The sequence below is a fragment of the Pieris rapae genome, chromosome 6 (assembly GCF_905147795.1).
Source record: "Pieris rapae chromosome 6, ilPieRapa1.1, whole genome shotgun sequence".
NCBI lineage: Eukaryota > Metazoa > Arthropoda > Insecta > Lepidoptera > Pieridae > Pieris > Pieris rapae.
The window spans coordinates 5,057,389-5,072,409 of NC_059514.1; the positions used below are offsets into that span (position 1 = coordinate 5,057,389).

The 15,021-nt window shown below is 31.2% G+C and overlaps 3 protein-coding genes across 3 annotated transcripts in view; 1 reads left to right on the top strand and 2 right to left on the bottom strand.

Annotated features, from left to right (window-relative positions):
* The window catches only part of LOC110992405 (tRNA (adenine(58)-N(1))-methyltransferase catalytic subunit TRMT61A), a 47,399-nt gene extending 42,519 nt beyond the window's left edge, over positions 1-4,880 (bottom strand). Inside the window, exons 1-4 of the mRNA XM_022258216.2 lie at positions 4,572-4,880; positions 4,063-4,219; positions 3,687-3,829; positions 2,383-2,512 (exon numbers count right to left, since the gene is read on the bottom strand). Of these exons, the coding sequence (XP_022113908.1) occupies positions 2,383-2,512; positions 3,687-3,829; positions 4,063-4,219; positions 4,572-4,766 (625 nt within the window). The 5' untranslated portion in view covers positions 4,767-4,880. The remainder of the gene's footprint in view (positions 1-2,382; positions 2,513-3,686; positions 3,830-4,062; positions 4,220-4,571) is intronic.
* Positions 4,881-5,074: 194 nt separating this feature from the next.
* LOC110992403 (mediator of RNA polymerase II transcription subunit 24) lies at positions 5,075-8,574 on the top strand. Its single transcript, XM_022258215.2, has one exon. It carries the CDS (start codon positions 5,605-5,607, stop codon positions 8,530-8,532), a length of 2,928 nt encoding a protein of 975 aa, XP_022113907.2. The 5' UTR covers positions 5,075-5,604; the 3' UTR covers positions 8,533-8,574.
* A 217-nt stretch (positions 8,575-8,791) lies between these two features.
* LOC110992460 (neuronal PAS domain-containing protein 4B) overlaps positions 8,792-15,021 on the bottom strand; it is a 93,193-nt gene continuing 86,963 nt past the window's right edge. The window contains exons 10-12 of the mRNA XM_022258289.2: positions 10,927-11,253; positions 10,233-10,822; positions 8,792-9,888 (exon numbers count right to left, since the gene is read on the bottom strand). Of these exons, the coding sequence (XP_022113981.2) occupies positions 9,842-9,888; positions 10,233-10,822; positions 10,927-11,253 (964 nt within the window). The 3' untranslated portion in view covers positions 8,792-9,841. The remainder of the gene's footprint in view (positions 9,889-10,232; positions 10,823-10,926; positions 11,254-15,021) is intronic.

Here is a 15,021-nt window from a genome sequence, read left to right on the forward strand (position 1 = left end):
ATGAAATATAATATGCCAAATATTTACATGATAGATAAAAGAAAATTGATGTTTCGGAGACAGTTTTAAGCATTCGCAATGTCTTTTTCAAGGAGGAATATTCGTTCTTTTCGTATATTTATATTTCTTATGAGCGCGACACGGATCTGTATAATTGTAATTAAATGTAACAACGTTAATATATAAGCACTCATAAGTATTAAAATTTTGTTAGGCACTGGCGTTGGCAATTTGCAATAAATAATTCAGTACTTTATCGAGGCGGTTCAAGTTACAGTGCGTATAAGTTACATGTTAACTGGAGTCCTATTCTAATTCACAGTTGCATGAACGTCTAATATTTAGATTATAGAGTACAGGGAGCTTTTGAGCGGTTTTTACATAATTTTGATTAGAGAATATCCATACATCTCGACAAGAATACATAATTTTAAACACGGTTAATTTATACCTACATTTTTAGAAGCATATGTAAAGGTCCAATTCTTATAAGAGAGTTTACTTGCTTTTATATTCTTGTTACCAAAATTTTGAGCGTTTCATTAGTAGTCGAGTTCTGTAAGTCGAAGGTAAGACGCGCTTATCAGAATCGACTCCCGCGCAGAAGCGTAAATACCGGCACTATTTAAGGAACCATATTGGATGCGATGTAATGACCTATACTGAGTTATTCCATACGCAACGAATGGACCATTTAGACATTTTTATTATGACGGCGGAGGTTCAGTTCTTACTCAAATAGAATGAGATGTTTAGTCAAGCAATGAATGTGGGAGTCAAGTGGGTGACTTTGATTTTATGGGCTTATAATGATCTTAAACCAATGCAATAATATATTAAGACCAATAATCGTGTTAAGGCTTAAACAATATTGCCATATTTATTTACTTGCAAAGACAATCAATAGTTACTTGAAGCTTTTACTACTTACGGTACAGTTTATGAATAAAGTTTGTGTATATTTTATTTAAAGGCTTCCCAAATCTTACGCATTGCATTATAAATGCCTTATTAATAAGGTGTGATCGATGCATACAATAAATAATGACAGCAGTTATTAATGCATACCCGTGAAAAAAACATGCGAAAGCTACAATTTACTTTTTAGTCTTTTTAATAAACACGATAATAATATAATAAGATTATATCTGAAATTTCTATGATACATCTATACAATTTTTCGTGGTGAATGTACACATTCTATAATTCATCAATTATCACAATCTCAATACTTTAACTCTAGTTCGAGCCAATACAAGTAATTTTTATATGTAATAAATATATTTAGATTAAATATTAGCTAACAAACAATTGAATAAAGCTGCTGTATCAGCAAATCTAAATGGTAAATTAGCAAGCGAGCTGTTTAAGTTCAATGTCGTCATGACAATGGACAGGAGGTGACTTAAGAGCCTTCAAGGATAATTGTGTCATTTGGTAAGTGGCTGCGATGTATATCTTAGTTATGGGGCTCTAATTAGATTAAATGGTCTGGATTACTAAGGGCCGTGAATACGAAAGGAAGCATTTTGTTATGTTTCAGTGTCTATGGTTAGGAATTTGATTTTTAATTTGGGACAGACTGCATGTTACTGGAGGATATGTAAGTTACCGTATATTAAAATCTTCGCTGTAATTAAACATTATTTTTTTGCGTTTATTGTTCATTCTAACCGTAAAGAGATATCGAAGTATTATGAATTTTAAATTAAAATCCGAAACAGGATACATACAAGACAACATGCAATTAAGGTCTTATTAAATTTTGTTAACTTAAATTAAAAACGATTTACTTAAAGTAACTACTGTAAACTGGTACTAGTCTAACTATCTGATATTATGGACACTTCTTAACGTAACAGTCCCTTAATCGCCGCATCACGATTCTATTTTACGATAATTAAAGGAGAAATTCAAATTAAACAAACACCTACATCAATGTTTCGACAACCCTCGCGTGACACTCAAATCAATTAATCGATACAAAATTCGTTATCTGGTTCAACAAGCGTGTCTAATGAATAGAAACGCATAACTTAGAGATCGAATAATCGACACCGAGTGATCAGATCGCAATCGATTCTGTCGATTTATAACGATCTGTAGTTTCCTGTAGATAGCTTATCTATGCCTGGGCTTGTTGCAATTTGTATTTGTATGTGTAATGGACGCGTCATAAAGGTATCGAAGAGATCGGCGTACGAAATATGATAATCATTTAAAATGTAGCAAATATATATTGAGTAATAGAGTATTTCCTAATAACTTTCTCCTGCTCTACTAATACTTCAATTAGTATTTCATTTTCATCCCAAACCACTGTACCTATTCAAAATTCTTTATTTCCCTTATTCAAAATTAAAATTTAAAAATGGAACATACCTTGAGCTTTTATAGCGTCCACTGCATGTGGAACTCCATCCCATGGTTTAGGTAGATCCAGAAACACCGCATCAGCTCGTCCAGATACTTGTTCACTAAATCCTTTTTCTAGCACGTCTCTGTGTTGGGCCTAAAATTAGACACGATCTTCATATTCACTACTACTATGAACATAAAAAAAAAAACAGGACATTATATAAATAACAATCTGGCCAAAGCAATAATTGAACTATGCAACATACGCCTTACATTTATCTATTCACACTTTTTTTTAAATAAAATAAAAATAATATAATAATAATAATTAAAAATATAATTATAAGAATAATATTAAAAATCGTTTTAGAACAAACATAATGGAAAGGCGGTCTTATCGATCTGTAGGACGGTCTTCCAGGCTATCCTAATTAAAGTACAGTAAAGCATTTAATTGTGAACAGTGCGAAACATATTTTATACAATAGATAATAATAATAACATAAAAGATAATAAAAATAAGAAAACCATTATAAACGGTGACGGCACTTCAAATAGCTTTTGGCATATACGTAGGTAACACTGAAAATGTTTAGAGAATGAAAACGGCTTCGAAAAACAAAAGTATTTAAGAATCTCCGTTCCTCTCTACACATGGTCGCATTCGATGGAACCACTGATAAAAGTGTGTGCCCAGTCTTCCTTCAATAGGGCGAGATGGGATTTCATCAAGAAACGCTAATCGCAGCTTATCAGCTATGTTGTTGAGTAAGCGCACAACGAAAGTCATTATAAATCATTGACCGATTTTTTTTTCACGTGTAACAAGAGTTTTAGATTTGTTACCAATTCACAAAACTGAATGACAAATGAATGCAATATACTACATTGGGCTACCACAAAGTTCTAAAATTGGAATGCAAAAAAGTTATTCATAGTATAGTCATTAGCAATGTTTCTAACTGGCCAATTCTAAACATTTTCAGAGTTACCCAAGTAATAGCATCAATTGCATAGAAAAACTTATTATCACTAGACAGACATAAGCAACTGTGTTTCCAGTTTTATTATGTATCATAACAAATATATACTATTATTAAAATACTATAATAAAATGAGCAATATATTTGATCTATAATAAATTTATAGATCAAATAAATACATAAAAATAAATAGCTGTTTTATCCTTACAACATTTTTGTTTACTTTTGTTTTATATAACATGAAATAGTTACTTTTGTAACGGATATCAAAATTTTTTTTTTACAGATATTAAAATTTACACAATTTAAATTGACATTATAGATGTATAATATTTTTATAATCACCGTTACATAATCTGCTATGCCATGTGACTGAAACTCTTCCTGGGCTAGTTTAGCACGGTGGTCATGGAAGTCAAATGTATAAACATGGCCATTAGGTTTTACCCGTCTAATTAAAGCATGAGTTAAAGATCCACTACCAGTACCTGTCAAATATATCAGTAGAAAATTTAAAAAAATATAAATGATTCTATATGGAAAAATATGTTTTATTGCATATCAATATTTAAAGTAAAACAACATATTAAGCTTTTACTGTAGCTCAGTATGATATAGAAATACAAAAACATGGAAATATAAAGTTTTAGTTTTTGAGTTCTTCCACGTGTTTTATAAAGCTTGCTTATATTAAAATTTTGACTAATTTATGAACACTAACCTGCTTCAACAACAATAGACCCAGGTACTAAATCTAATTGCAATAGAATCATACTAATGTCTGGTGTGTATATTATTTGTGTTCGATGCGGAAGTGTCAGTGACCAAAGCTCTGGTGTTGGCTGAATAACATGGCCCCAACCTTTTGATAATTCTACCTAATGGGAGGCAATACTGCAGTTATACTCAACATCATATACAGTTGTAGAATTGGTTTAAATTTGTTGTTTTATTAAGTTTATTACTTTGTTAGTATTTTTTATCTATCAAATATTGATATAATTTGTTTAACTTGTATACATATACAATCTGAATTAACGCAATCAATGAAAATTACAAACCAAACAATCTGCTCTCCTATTTGATAAAAAATATAGTTTTATGGGGAACAGTAGCAGCTCCTAAACCAAGCATCCCCTTAGATATACCAAATTAATTTTTAATAACAAGAGGTTATGTTGTTGATAATATATCAAGTATTATGTATTATATATACCATAGCAAACTTACTCTACTCCCATACTCAATTCCAATTAAATTTTTTACTTTGAGAGCACCAAACGTTGTTTGGTAAACATTTTCCACCATTTCACCTTTTTTGTTTTTTATTTCTGTACACACTTCTATAGCGTGAAGATTATTACTTAGATACAAAATAACCACATCGCCGTCTTCAATTTTCTCTTTATAGCCTTTGAAACTCATGTTAAGTTATTTAAGTATTTTGCTTTGTAAATTTGTATTTTGTAAACAAATCGTAATAACACGAGAATTTGACACCTGGCTTATGGAACTTATTGACAGTTTTAAGATCATATTAAATTTTTATCGAATCGAAAGTGGATAATATTTTTGATATACTGGTGTAATTTATGTCGCCATAAATCATAATTATTATTTTCATAGTTATAAGTAGTAAATTTTTTACATAATATGTATTACTATTTAATGTTATGAATTTCTGTGTGTTAAGTCTGTGGATGTCAGTGGATCCTATTGACGGAGAAAAGTTAACAAAATTATAGTTTTAAGAAAATTTAGGAAGTTGGTATCAGTAGTAATAGCTATTACTACTGTGTGTATTTACTATTTAGAATATTAAAAAATTAAGCGACTCACAACACATCATCAACAGTAATCTAGGCACAAGTAAAATAACTGCTTTTTATTTACGAATCTATTCGATTCATCTTGTTTGAATGTAAAGATTGTAAAGTGTCACGTTTACCATTTGTCCGTCAAAGTGCTACGTGACAGACGGGATATTTATACATTATGATTATACATTCTAACTATTTGTAACATACAATAATAATTATCAATATTTTGTATATAAGACATAAGGAAATTGGAAACTTATAATCAAAAATATTTCCAAATGTATTGAACAGTTTCGAATTGAATATTTATCAGTTCTGGATTATGAACAAGAAAGTCTTATAAATATATACATTTCAATAGTTAATAACGAAAAGTTATATCAGGTATTTCTGGAAGTGTTTTTTGAATTAATGCAAAAGTTCTTGATAAAACATTTTAAAACATGGTGACAATGGATGCAAGCAAAATGACAAGTAAAACAAGTTCACTAAAAGCATTAATACTGAAGGCGTGGCGAGAACGATGGACTGACATTCAGTGGGGGATTAATATTAAAACAATACTACCTAGGGGGGTAAGTGGAGATTTGTATAATCTAGCTGACTGTATTTTGCAGCAGGCTATGGTAGGATGTGGTGCTAATCAACTAGTAATATCCTATTTGAAGCATTCTCTTGCATCTCACATTGTTTCATATGCTGCTGTTCTTCAAAGAATTGCTAAGTTTGACTCATTTCACAAACCTCACTGCATACTCAGTCTTTTAGAGTTTTTGGAAAGTTTTATTGACAATGTCACATGCAGAAGTAAAATGGAGGAAGAAATTTTATCAAATGCAATATCCTCTATAATTTTGTGGCTATTGCAAGTGTATCACTACTCACTAAGTAAATATCCTTCATCAAATCCTATTCAAAGCCAAGAACTTTTGGAAAAGTCTACCTCTCTGCTGAATTCTATAATGAGTTCAGACTTCTTAATAGCTATGTTCTATTTAGCAAAACAAAATGATCCTGAAGAGTATACAGAGGTTACTAAGAAATGTCAAGAAATAACAGCATTTATGATGATGAATACTCAGTTTAAAGCACCTCTAACAATACATGATACTATTCAAAAGATTTGTAATATGGTTCTTGATAAAATAGCACCTTTCCATAATAAACCTGAAACTGTAACATACTGTATACAAGCAATTGTTGCTATAAATGTGTTAGCAAAGCCAAGTGCAGAGGTACAATATCTTTCCAATCAACTGTTAATTATAAAAAGAATTAAAGGATTTTCATTATCTAGAGTATATAGTGAACTAATAAGAGCATGTTTCATTTCACTGAATGATGCCAGCAAAGATGCCATGAAACAAGCATTATGGGCTGCTTTTACATTTTTAAAAGTACCTCAGATAATACAATGTATGCATAATATATGTGGGACCCAGAGCAAAGATGGAGACTATTCCGTTGAAGTTGTAGAAGCTTTTGAAAAATTATTGAAAAATACTCCATTGCTTGATGTTGTTGATGCTAAGAATAGTTGCAATAGTGTAATATCTCTACTGGAACCATTAGTTAAGTTAAATGTTGTTACTGAAAGCCACTTATCTTATTTTAACCAGAAACGTGAGACTAAAGATCTTAAATTACAAAAATTAGAGCCAACTGGACTTCAAGGACCTGTGCCTAACTTTATCACACGAGCTGAACCTACTCTAGCCAGTATTTTGAAGACTATGGGTGGTGATTTCCACAAGATTATAGATTCATTATATTCAATGTTATGCCAAATAGTAGGAGGAACCACATTAGATACAATCCTATCTGTTGCAACTGTTGAAGGGAAATCCAAATTATTTGTCTCAAGACTTATAAAGTTCAATGAGTTTGCTTTACTTGCTGCAAGTGAAAAAGGAGCTTCTCAATCTAGGGTGTATGTATTTGATATAACATTTTTGATACTCTGTTCAATTGTTCAAGAATATGGCGCTGAAGCTGTTTTGGATGAAAATGGGGACTCCTTCTTTGAAAAATGGGTTAAAGAGTTTTTGCCCCAAAATGGTGCATACAAATGTCCAAATCAAATATTGCAGAAATGTGACCAACAACTTGTAGACATTTTTATTCATCACCTGAGTGCTTCTGATTTTGACTTTAAAAATACTAATTTAAAACCTCATGATTTGTGCATGAATGTTAGTGGCGTTATGAAAGAGGTCCTCTTTGCTTGGGAGCAAGGTTCTATATCCACTGTAGATGTAAAGAGAATGCTTGAATCTATGAGGCAAAAAATGGCTTGTCTTGCAGTGTGTGGTTCAGTATGGCTCTCCTCATACATTAATGTTGTACATGAAGATGCAACAGTTAAGCCAATAAACATGATTCAGCAGTTATGTAGTCCTCCAAATGAAGTTGAAATGGCACAGAGTGATAATTTTAAGGAGAGAGCAGTTTTGATGTGTTCTATAATAAGAAAGTTGCAACATGATGTCCATCCGCCATCTATACCAAATACAAAAACAGTGTCTCATTTGATTGTATCCAATAAACCAATACTTGAACAACTACAAACAGTTTGGGATGATGTGAAAGTTAGGGGATACTTACATATTGATGCAACACACATTGTTCAAAGTCTATTAAACACTGCTGGTCATGTATGGTTTGTTACAAATCTCATTAAGGAGACTCTTAAGTTTAGGTATCAAGAAGAACTTGATAGATCTGTAGATATTGTATTGGCAATGTTCCATTTAGATATAGAAAAATGTACTGAAGCTTTGTTACAACATGTAATGCCGCAGTACTTGTATAATGCGAAATTAATTGATGAATTAGTCGAGCCGCAATCCACAGTACTTGCAAAGATATGTGTCTATAGTATATTTGCTGCTCTTGATCAGAGTATAACAACAAAACATCAATCAAGAAAACGCAGACATGAAGATTCTGAAGATTTAGAGGCTATGTCTTCCAATAAGTTACGACGGCTAAATGACAACTCTTCAGATGGAAGTGTTTATCATTCAAGAGAGCATAGTTCAGGAGTTGTTATAAAAGAGCCATTGCAAACATCCTTAGATATGTTATTTAAGACATTTTCCCAACTGGCTGGCAAAAATGGTTATGTAACTCCTCAGACACGGTTTATTTATGAATTTTTGGTTTTTATTATTCAGTGTGGTCAAGAAAGAGCACAACATGTATTACAGAAAATGCCAAGTGAAATAGTTCCAATTTTAATAAAGGCACTTCCAGATAATTTTAATGTGGCCATCATTTTAAGATTGTATGAATTAACTACACCGTACGGTAGAAAAGATGCAGCTAGAGATTTATGTCTATTGCGAAATATGTGGTTACGACCTGAATAAATGTAATTGATGTCTTCAATAGAAATAAATGTTACATGTGGATTTATGGTTTTCTTTGATTAAAGTAATAATGGTGCACTAAGGGGTTTTTAAATAAATTCGATTAATTTCAATAGTTCATTTATTATCTTTTAGCTATTCACATAAAATTTGTGAAGTAATATTTATTTTGTCGTTTTTTATTTCACAACATTTACACAACCATTTTAATTACAAAGGGGTAAATTTAAATAAAATATTTTATAATACATTACTATTAGTCTAAAAATATATCTTCAAAGCGACTTTAGATGAAATAATTTCTTAAAAACAATTTCTTTGACCTTTAATATTTTGCTAAATTTTGAACATTTTATGTCAAATGTGAGAAAGTATAAATTGCATTATAGTAGAAGATCCAGCCCTAAATCGTCCTTCACCGGGGTGAGAAATGAACGAAACATATTTTAAATGAAATTTAAAATATTAAAAAATAAATAAACAATGGGTTCACTGAAAAAATTCTGGATAGGCTATATTAAATTATTAATTAAAAAATGATTTTTTATTCAAAATCGTACTGATGAGAGTAATAAGAAAATCTTATACCAGCTGAAAGTATGAGACTTGCAGAATGTGCAATTGTTAGGTTCTCTATTTTTTTCCTGGACGGACTACAAGGTTCACAGGTATACAAAGGTATATTGATAGTAGGTTTTTACACTTTAAATGATGTTCATGTGAAATGTTTCGTTCATTACTCACCCCGGTGAAAGACGATTTAGGGCTGGATCTTAGACCATTAGTAATTAAAAGTTTATACTGGAGAAAAATGAAAACAAACTAAAGACCTTTAAAAATATGAAGTACGTAAAGTATGTATTTAATGTAAAGTATTTAATTAAAACCTTAGTATAATTTTTCCTTGGACGGATATATGTAATCTAATAATACTACGTACCGAAAAACATTATTTATTTACTAGGTCTCTAAAAAATCAACAATTGCACAAAAAGTGATAAATCTATATACAATATTAAACCAAATTAAAATCATCACATTTAATGTGTTGTGAATGGACGGTAGCATATTTTGTACATTTTCAGTAAAAATAATATACAACTTCTACTAAAATTATTTACAAGATTTTGTACACCTTAATTACGCGAAGATCACAGGAGAGTTCCAGAGATTACCTATTATTATAATATTTTTATACAAAATAGAAGTACAGGTAACAATCAATATATGAAAAATGTGTACAAAATACTAAGACCAGTAAAAAATGTATTGGTCTACGATACAATTTATAGTAATACAGATAGCTGTGTTATAAGGCCGGCTTTTTGGCATCTGGCGAATCTGCATGTGGCTCATCTGAAAGAAAATATTAAATATATCACACGATTCCTCTAGTCCTTATACAATATTTATTATAAAAGGTAAAAGCGTATAACTATATAATACAAGATTTGCCTTTAACATTAACTTCCAGTAACAAAAAATAACGGTTGTCATTTTTTTCAAGAATTTATGTTTGTATATGTAACCCTACTATTTAAAAGTTAAGAAAAAAAAATTTTTTTTTAATAACAACCGGGATTCGAACCAGTTAAAAAGCAAAAAAATAACAACCTGTATGTTCAATAACAATCGATGCTATCGATCGAGAGAGTCAATCATGTGGATCAAATCTTTCTTGTCATTTTCCGTATACTCACCGATTTGTCTCCTCAATATCTCCCCTTCTGTGGGTAATTCAGGTGGAGTCCTGCTAACTCTCATTGTTAAGCTTAATCTATTAGGACTACAGTTATCTTCAATTACTCCTTCTGTATTTGCAAATGATCTTTCGTTTCTCCAAGTTTGCTGATAGGAACTTTCAGAAGTTATTGTGCTACATCTATTGTTAGTGTGAGGAACATATTGTTCTGGTGACCAGTCAAACACAAAAGTATGGCTATAATTATGAGTATACGCTGACGGGGTCCCAGATGGTGTTGGAGGTGTCGTAGTGACATAAGGACTTAAGTCCTGATGACAGACATCGGGAACTTTCTGTACTGCAGATTCTGACCAAGTAGGACTTGGATTCCACTGGTCTACCATCTCCGATTCAGATGTAAAGTTTTTTGAACCTGGTCTACGATTTGCAATCGCTCCAGCGACGGCTACTAATGTATCCCCACCAGAACTATTTACAAAACGTGGAGACATAATAGGAACAGGTGTATTTGGCTTCTCTTCTGACTTGGTTTTCTTTTTAACGTTCGGCTGTAGCCTTGTATCTTCAATTCGTATATTCGTGAATCTGAAAGAGACATCTACAATTAAATTGATATACATTTTTATTCGTTGGTTAATTCAAATAAGCTAAAATTACAATAACAGAATATTTTCTTTTTTAAACAATACCTGCTGTCTTGGAGAGAGACGGAGTAATCTACAGGTCCGTTATCTGTTCTTTCATAAGCATAATGAATTGGTGCTAAGTGTGGTGGTACGTGTGTCAAATGGGGTTGAAGAGTTGAGTTTGGCATCATAACTGGTTGATTCCCATTTATGCAGACTGGTGCAGTTGGGGCATATTGCATAGTCGGCGGATACACTTGTATGTCTGGTGGTGGAGGGCCATACATCCTTGTTGCTGCTTCATATGCTAAGCCGTAATGTAACTTCGACTGTACTGCATAGTAATGGTATAGCCAAGGGTTTGCTTTCATCACTGTTGCTTCCTGTTCGCTGTTGACAATGACAAACAAAATTATTAATATTATCTAATTTTTGTTGGCCAATACATTAAATTATCAATAATTGTTTATGTTGATGATTTTGTTCATCGCTACATGATCGCTACACACAATTTTGGATTAGTGTTTCTACGCCGTTTCCAAAAATAAAGAATTTGTATTTTTAGGAATACTAATGTTAAGTTAAATAAAATCGACGATGGAACAAACAAAAGACCTAACGTGATAATAAATGTTTCTTCAGGAGGGGTAACTGACACTATAATAATAGATAAAGAAATTGTGTTTAAATTGTTGTACGCTTTTTATTCAAACAGGTATTCGACCATCAGCATATTTCGACTTTGTTACATGTTTTGCCCATTAGTTGGATCGGAGAATGGGTACCACTAAAGTTTAATGTTTATATTAAGTAGTGCGAAATCTAAAGAAGTTCACACTTATTACTTGCCGGTACGTAGTTATTTGTATGCACATTATTATTGGAACAGATAAAGAAAATTTTCAATCATTCGAATTATTATATTTAAATGTTTTGTTTTTTTCCAAGTTTTAGAAACTTGGTTAAAGACGTGCGTTTAATATTGTATATTATGCCCAAATATACTACAATCAGGGTATTTAAATACTGATATATTGTTTACTCGATCATATGACCTTTTAAGTAAAGCGAAGCCCTTTGAGATAATGCAGGCAGAGAATTGTCACAGTTCTGAAAACACTATCTACTATAGGTACTGTAGAATGGCCGTCGAGAAATTGAATGTTAGAATTTTATTACATTTATTTCTAAAGTGAATATATTTAATGTTATTTTTTGCACTACAATTGAACCTTACTAATTGAAAGGTTTAATTAGTTTAGATTATTTGTTCGTTAGCCATTACCGTTATATTTTTGTCCATGAATTAGTATGGTCATGATAGCCTAGCCGCAAGGCATAAAATATAATAAATAATTTATGTAATTAGTACTACTATCAATAAAATCTGAGGTTCACATATTTTTTCTTATAACCTTTATTGAATACAAAATTGTTAGTTATTTGTTCACGAGTAATTTTATGAAAGTTTTTTTTATACAGTTCTAAAAAATGTATCCGTATAACTAGTATTAATATATTATAGGTACGTTTATCAACTATAATTAAGTATTATATTTTATTGTATCTTAGATCCTATTCGATTGTACCTTACATTATTGGACAAATCGCTTTTACAATTACTGATATCTGGAATCAAAGGGTAAACGGATAAACAGTACATACATTGCATAATGAAATTGACCTTCGAGAACGTGATTCATTAGACCTGTAGCTTTAATGTGTTTGCCTAGTACTGATTTAGGTTACCTATGATGGAGTAATTATAATGATTAAATTTATAATGAAATTAGTTGAAAGCTTTCCCTTTCAACAAATGGATAAATCTAAACGTCAAGAAATTATCGTGTAGGATTTGCTGGGTTGAAGTGAATGCAAACTTTTCTGTGCACAAAATACCTGATGTGTATGGAGATGTTGCTTAAATCGTACAAGCGAGCAAAGTTTCCAAATTCAAATTTCGAAAACAGTAAAACTAAAGAACTGTGATATAAGCAAATAAAAGCCTTATCTATAGATTCTAGACCAAGTCACGGGCATAATCAGCAAGTTAAGACATTTTTGCTTAGCCCAGTAATTGAGATAAAACCATGTAAAGGCACTATAGTATTTATCGTAAACAGCCGACGAGGTATTATGATTACAGCCCGTACGTCGATCGGTAATTATGAATTAACGTGTAATTGGTCAATTTTCTGTGGAATTATTTGTTCGATGGGTACTGTATGAGAATTGAGATCTTGGGGCGTTGGTTTGATTATGGAGTCTAGATCGGATAGGCTAGTAGGTTTTTTAATAAGTTTATAGTGTACATAAATGTGTCTACATAATGGCATACAACTTTTCTTCAGCATAAAACAGGTACGCGATGATTTAGAAAAGAAAGGTTATGATATTTTCGTAACTGAAATTGTTTATTGATATAATATAAAAATAACTTTTTTATTTATTTCTCTTAATATTATTACACGCTCCAGAGGTAAGTCTAAACAAATAATTGCTATTATTAGGTAAATACGGTTGTATTAATAAAATAACATTTATTTTATTTCTATGTTTCTACCGAATTTAAATAAACATAAGAGTTGACTTATAGCTCATAAGTCAACTCAATTTTATCTAATTTACAATTACAGCCCTTTGAAAATAGAACTCCAAGCATATTTAAACATGCGTGCGCGTGAATAAATATTACAATTTTCCGAAATTTATTGTATTATATTATTGACGAGACAAATATAGCCTACAAATCGATTTAGCTTCTATGTAGGTTCTTAAAATATATGAATTTATTATAGGTGCCGTTGTTTTCCACTGACCTCTGCAATCTCCTACATTTATTAACTGACAGTGACTGATGTATATTTTGAAGATGCTATTAGGTAAGTATAAACCATGTTTCTCAATTGAGCAATTAGAAACGCTAAAAAAACTTAAAATTTAAAGGAACATTTTTTTAACTTTATTTATAAAAACACTCCTGCCTTAACAGGTGACCCTGAATTACCACAAAAGAAAAATATATGAAATTACAAAATAAAAATACAAGAAATTTACTGACAAAATGCAGGAACTAACAAATAATATTACTTTTGCCAGCTCACTCAACGGACATTGAAAAAGGTCCGCTAACTTATGTATTTTGTTAAGTAAATTGTCTTAAAACCTTTTTAAAATCCATGGTTTCCAATCATTGAGGATACACTGTCTGACACCGATATATAATTGGCCTCCTATTAGGGCCTTGATAATTTTTAACCGTATACTTCACTTGGCTGAAAAATTTACTGCCATAATTTTAACACAAACTTCCCTATTAAGATATCAATACGAACAGAACCCCTACCACACAAATTTTATCAAAATCGTTTCGTTTTGAGTAGCGAGATTGTGTTTCAAACGTTTACTAAGCATGCTTTTTTCAATGCCTAATTAAATTCTCGGGAATTGTAATGGTGTTTTTCCTTTGTGTTAAAGCATTCTTCTCTTCAATTCATCTTCTCAACCATTTTTATGTCGAAAAAGACAAAAAGTTAACGAAAAAAAGTTAAAGAAAAACAGTCTTGCGATCCCATAACTGTAAAATCATAATAATATGTACAATGTACATAGTGCGCTTTTTTTAAACAATCTTTTGTACATTCATATAGTTTGTACTTATTATTTTTCAACAGACTGCGACCCCATTTTAAAACAAATTCGACCCCCGCTTGAGAAACGATGTTTATTTTACAATATCCAGCAATATCATATTATAATTGTAGCAATTATCTTTTAAATTGTACATAAATAAAATTTTATTGAGATTGGTTTATCTTTATAATTTTATTTTATATTATTTCTGCCATTAATCAGTAAGAACGGGTAAATTAAGATTTCAGAATTAAGCGAGGGCCTGCTCGGAAATAGTTTTCACCTTTTCACGACATTCTTATGATGGCCCATGTATAAATATTATACTTTTTAAAGACGGGTAAAGTTCGTAGTAGGAGTAACATCGAATAAATATTGTAAGGGGGTGATTTATGAAGTTGAGGCGTCTAGCCGATCGAGCAAGCGATGTTGCTATCCGATTTGAAATATGCTCGCAAAGAGCTATTGTTGTGATGTGAGAAACGGTGTTTAACAAGCGCCGCCTCTGATCAGCCAACTTTATTC